General features: G+C 56.6%; 1 protein-coding gene across 2 annotated transcripts in view; it reads left to right on the top strand.

The window, feature by feature from the left end:
* Window positions 1-489, top strand: part of Cfap77 (cilia and flagella associated protein 77) — a 134452-nt gene extending 133963 nt beyond the window's left edge. For both annotated transcript variants that reach the window (XM_004640435.2, XM_023700544.1), the window contains one exon: window positions 264-489. In XM_004640435.2, coding sequence (XP_004640492.1) covers window positions 264-386 — 123 coding nt within the window. In that variant the 3' untranslated portion in view covers window positions 387-489. The remainder of the gene's footprint in view (window positions 1-263) is intronic.
* The last annotated feature ends 5570 nt before the right edge of the window (window positions 490-6059 follow it).

Raw genomic sequence — 6059 nt, 5'->3', positions numbered from 1 at the left:
TAATAAATAAAAATAAATAAATATTAAAAAAAAAAAAGAAAAAAAAAAGAAATAAAAGCACAGGGCCAGGGAGATGGCTCAGTAGAATAGGCGCTTGCCTGGCAAGTGCAGGGCCCCGAGTTCAATCCCTGGTACTGCGAACAATAAATAAAAAATAAAATAAAAGATAAATAAATAAAAGCAAACAAAAGACCAAAGGAGGGGATGGGAAGGTGGATGGGGCGGAAGGAAAGTCACCACACATTCTGGTCTTCTGTCGGCAGGTGGGCCCCCAGCTTGATACTTTCTCCACGGAGGCCGACCGTCAGAGAGCGTTCAAAGCCCACCGGGAAGAGCATGCTGTGCGCCAGGGGACCCTGCGGATGGGCAACTACACCCACCCCTAGGCCCTGCACTCCTAGTCCATGTACCCTTGCTGTGGCAGGAAGTGCCCTGAAAGACTCACCTGTCCCTGCCTCACTTACCCCAACCCCAGCTGCCCCCCACCCCACCCCAGCTGCCCCCCACCCCACCCCACCCCACCCATTTCTCTGTGGCTGCTGCCGCCAGGGCCTCAGACAGCTCTCGGGTCCTTATTTTGGAAGCCCCACCTCCTTACATCCCACTCCAAGCTCGCCAACACGAGCCTCAACCTACCCCAGCAGCCCTCTACCTGGGACTCCCCATGCGGGGCGGGGGCTCACACTGCTTCCCCTCCCGGACCCTCACCTGACCAGATAAACCCAAATTACAAGGCAGCTTTCAACAGCCCAGGCTAAGAGTGGAATCCCCGGCTCCCCATTAGTCGATGAGAATGACTCGTGCATGTCCTGCAGAGAAGGAGACACTGACTCGCTTTGAAGGCCCTCATTTTATATTCTGAACATGAGTTTTAATTGCTCTTTTTGGGAAGGCTGGTGCCTCACCAAGGCAGAACTCTCTCTCTGGGACTCTTGACAGTGGGAAGAACCAATGGTCCCTGGGGGGGCACCCCTCTGAGCCAGGGCCCTGTCAATCAGGCAGGCCAGTGGCCTTCTCCATGGAGACCTGAAAGGATGCTGTCCTTGAGAGGCTGAAGGTACCACGTTGCAGAGCTCCTGGGCAAGCTCCTGGGCACGCCTTCCTTCCAGCATTTTCAGTGTTCTTTGACTTTTCTCCACAAATTACAGGCTGATGTGTTTTAAATGGAAAAGGTTATTTGTCCTCTTCCTCTGTGTCTTTCTGTGAAAACCAGTAGATACCTAAGTGCTGGGTGAATTATGACCTGAGGGACAAACGCCTCAGCCTCAGGCCTGTCCTGGGCCAGCCCCTTGCCTGCCCTCAGGTACAGCTTCCAGCCTGAGGATCCCAGCGCTGATCTGCAACCTGCACTTGTCCCCACTGCGGTTGGCACCTACCCAGCCATGCCCCTGCCCCAGCCCAGGTGTGTGGTGTTCACCTCTAGCCCACCAAACCTGCTTCCCTGCTCCTTTCCCAGGGCGTAACAAACAGTAGGTGCCCAGCTGGCTGTCAGGCCCAGGACACTGTGCTCTCTCCCCCCACCTCTCATCCAACCCCTCAGAAACTGTCAGTGTGAACTGCAAGACCACCAAGCCAGCGCTCGGGCCAGGTGGGCTCTGGGTCCCTCTCCACCACCCCAGGACCTGCACCCCGCCTGGCCCCCGCTCCACATGGCCCCCACTCACAGCACAGCAGATCCTTCCCTTTGGCGGCCCCCAGCTCCCCTGACTCCCTCCTTGCCTGGCAGCTTGCTTTCCTCGTGCCTGCAGCTCCTGCGCTCCTGCACCGCCCCTCTCCTCCATCGCAGCCCAGTCTCCCTCGAAGACCTTCCTTGACACAGCCCAGCAGATTCACTCTGGCTGGTTTCTTTTTCTTTTTCTCTTTTTTTGAACTGGGGATTGAACTCAGGCCCTTGCACTTACCAGGAAAGTGCTTATTCTACTGAGCCATCTCCCCAGCCCCAATGGCAGAAGGATTTTTTTTTTTTTTGGCTCTGAATGCCTTCAGGGCAGGTTTGGCTGGCTGGAGTTGTGGGGATGAACCACAGCAACCTGAGCCTGACTGCTTTGTGGAAGCAGCCACTTAAAGAACTGAGCTAAGGGGCAGGCCCCCTATGGCTGGTTTCATTCCCCCTGCAGCAGCCAGCTCCACTCTTGGGATTTTTGTCCTCTCTGTAGAATGGAAGCTGCCACCCTCCCAGCAGGAGCCCAAATCCCACACAGCCAGCCAGCCAGCCAGCAGGCACAAGCTCATGTTGTCTGGGGGCATCCCTCAGCCTGGCAGGGAGATACCCATTCTGGTGGTCGCTACAGCAGAGATCTGAGTGAGCTGTTCCAGCAGAACACCCCGCACACACTGTACACCCATCTGAAGCCGGCTCATAGCCAGGCATGGGAGTACACTACTGTAAACCCAGCATATGGGAGGCTGAGGCAGGAGGATCACAAGTTACAGTGCAACCTGGCCCACACAGGGAAGATCCTGCCTTGTGAGTGATGAGGGTCGCAGGTAGGACATTCCAAGACAGCTGTATCCGGAGAGAAAAGTTTTCAGCGGGGCCCCCTTTCAGCTCTGAAAACTGCCTGGCAAAGGCACGAGACTTTTATGAAGGGCCCAGTTTTCCTATCGCTTTTTCGGGCTAAGGCTGTGACCTGCGTGGGAGAACTGCGCCCAGGTGCCCCGGCCCCCAGCCCGAGGGCCCTCCACCGGCCACGGCCTCCTGGCAGAGAGCTCGGCTTCTTGTCCTACGGCGCCACCCGCTGGCCATTCCCAGGCCGAGGCCAAGGCAGCCCTTGGCCTCTGCCTTCGCTGAGCTGCTTTGCTCAGCCGGCTTCCACCTTCTTGGCCGTGCGGTCCTCGCCTGAGCCTGGCTGGGTGAGAGAAGGGTCCTTGGGGACCGGGGCAGAGTCCCAGCTACGGACACACGATGCTGCCCTCGCACCCCACCCCGCCATGCCCACTGCGTGAGGGAGGCCAGCAGGCCGTCCCTCCCCGGGGGAATCCAGTCCGTGTCGCTCAGCCTGACCCCCAACACCGCTTCTCAGAGAGAGGCGCGGCAATAGGGCCTTCCCACCCCCGGCGCCCCTACGCGCTCAGCCAGAGGAGCCGCAGTCGTGCTTTCCTCCGCCGCCGTCCCCGCACACCGAAGAAGCCGGTTGTCCCAGCTCCGCAGTCCGCAGCTGCTCGGGCGTCCCCTGTCTGCCTGAGGTTCCCGGGAGTCCCCACCGAGGTGGGAGGGGCGGTGCCACGCTGCGCCCCGGGGGAAGGGAGGTTGCGGAGGGGACGCACGCAGCCAGGCGCCGGGTTGAGATGCAGCCTTTGGGACGGCCGTCTCGAAGAGCCAGGCAGGCGGCAGGGCTCCCGGGCAGCAAGACCAGGACGGGAACGGCCTCCCGGGCAGGCTGAGGCGCCCGAGCCGCCCGTTTCAGGATCCCGGAGCCAGGACCCCCGTCTCTGTCTTCCCTCCCTGCCTCCCTCCTCGTTCCTTCGTATCCTCTCACGCGCCACATAATCAGTCTTTTCTTGGTCAGAAGGAAGGAGGAGGCTTCTGGAGGCCCCCGCAGTGGGTGTCCGCGTCCTTCCTCCGGGAGGAGAAAGCACCTCATAGCCAGGGCTCCCATTCTAGTGCCTGGGGGTGCCTGGGTCGCAGCGAGTTTGGTTTTTGAGGCGCATATCTCTGCTCTCCAGCCAGCACCGGCTGAGAGGTGGCCGATGGAAGGGTGCAGAGACTGCGCTCTGCTTGACCAAAAGCAAAGCTCTCGATGGATCGCTCGCTGGGCCACCGGAGGGGACTGCGCCGCAGTACAGCACCGCCGCCGAGCGCCTTTGCGACGCTCTTCTTGGGGCACTTTTTTCTCCGCAGACTACAGACGCTTGGAATTTTTGGGCGCGGGGGGGGGGGGCGTGTGGTAAACTGGGTTTTGCGCAGGTTCCTAGACCTGAATGCAGACAAGTCGTACGTTTGAATCCATGCACGGGACATTCTCTAGGCAGGGGATTTTTTCCCCTTCGTTCTTTGCTGGAAACCTTTGCCAGGGCTTTGGGCATGCTAGGCCCCCAAACCCCTCAGTTGGGGTCGCTCCGCGGTTTGCCACGCATCCTGTGAGTGCTCAGGACTCCCGGCCTCCCAAAGCCTAGCATGAGGCACAGCGTGGAATACACGCTTCCTAGGAAAGAAGAATGGGGGCAGAGAGGGGAAAAGAAAGTGTGGTCTTCTGTGTTCAGGAGGGCCTCAGGGTTTCACCCACCCCAAGAGCTGGCCTTGGGGCTGCTTCTCTCCCAGCTCCCCAGGTCATCCATCTGTCTGTAAAGCAGAGAGGTGCTGGCACCTGGACCTGTCCTGCCTTACCTAAATCCTCCACCCCACTGCATCCTAAAGACTGGCTCATGCTTGTAATCTCAACATCCAGGGAGGCTGCAACAGGTGGCCTGAGCCTACCCTGGGCCACTTAGTGAGACCTTGGCTCAAAATAAAAAGTAAAGGGGCCAGGGAGATGGCTCAGTGGAATAAGCACTTGCCTGGCAAGTGCAGAGGCCTGAGTTCAATCCTTGGGGCTGGGAAGATAGCTCAGCAGCATAAGTGCCTGCCTGCCTGGCAAGTGAAAGGTCCCAAGTTTGATCCCCAATATTACAAAATCAATCAATGTACCCAGCACAAGGACCTGAGTTTGATCCCTGGTACTGCATGCCATACCACCGTGCTGGCTACTGAAACCAGGAATGGTAAGAAATAAAAAATCAATCAGTCAGTCAATCAATCAAACAAACAAAACAAGAGACCCCGGGCAGAAGAGAGCCAAGGGGTATTCAGGCTCAGGCCTGGGGGCTGTCCCCTGCCAGAGGGCAAAATCTCTGAGCATGGTGTTTGCACTGAGAACTTCACACTTGCTCTTCAGGTCAAACGCAAAGACTCCTTACAACAACTACCAGAACTGACACCATCCCCATCTTCTAGTTCAAAAACCCCAAAACGTTCACAAAGCTATTTGCTTTTTTCTTAAAAAACAAAAAACAAAAACAAAAACAAACAACAACAACAACAACAACAACAACAAAAAAAACACCCAGATAGCTCAGAGGACTAAAGCACCTGCTTAGGCAGATACAGGGATCAGGGTTTGACCCCGGGGGGTGTGGTGCCAGCCCCACCCCTGGGGCACGCTGAGAAGGCAATAGAGACTGGGTGTGGTGGCACTGAACACCAGCCCCACCCCCAGGGCGGGCTGAACTGGCCAGAGTCAAGGGTGCATAGTGGTCCACACCTGGAATCCCAGAGCTGAGGAGGCTGAAAGCAGGAGGATCACCACAAGTCCGAGCTTCATAGTGAGACCCTGCAACAACCAAACACATTAAGAAAAAAAACCCTGATTTTCTTAGGGGTCACTGAGAAGGGCTAGGGTATAAAACCTACCTAAGTTACAAAATTTAAGGGGTACCAAAATCCTCAGTAACCAAGACAGTATATTATTATTATTATTATTATTATTATTATTATTATTGGGGGGAGGGGACTAGTGACACAGGGTCTTGCTGAGTAGTCCAAGCTGGTCTTGAGCTCGTTGTGTAGAAAAGGTGAGATATCTATCTATCTATCTATCTATCTATCTATCTATCTATCATCTATCTATCATCTATCTATCTCAGCCTTAAGGGACTGGACTAGCAGTGCTAGCATCGGCATCAGAGGTAGGGGTTTGAAAGGAAGAAGTAGGGGGACATGTGTGAGGTCCTGAATGAACACAGAAGCCAGAACAGGGAAGGCATGCAGAGTGGTGGCGCTGCACCCAGCCCGGGAAGTCCCCTTTCCTTCCCTGGAGGCCTGGGCACCCCTCTGCCAAGCCCCAAGGAATGCTGAGGCCAGGGCCCAGGGAGAGGTCAAGCAACCTGCCAGTGTTCACACCCTGCTCCCTCAGGCCTCAGCTCCGGGGGCCTCCCCGCCACCGTGGGTCTCTTCTCCAAAGTCCTCCTAGATCCTTAGAAACATGCCCACTCCTCTGCTCCTTCCCAGCTAAACACAAGCTCTGGTGAGCTCACACACGAGTCCCTGACTGTGGACCAGTGAGGATGCAGGCAAGACCCGG

This window comes from Octodon degus, unplaced genomic scaffold (assembly GCF_000260255.1).
Source record: "Octodon degus isolate 3935 unplaced genomic scaffold, OctDeg1.0 scaffold00123, whole genome shotgun sequence".
NCBI lineage: Eukaryota > Metazoa > Chordata > Mammalia > Rodentia > Octodontidae > Octodon > Octodon degus.
This window is presented reverse-complemented; position numbering and strand designations above follow the sequence as displayed.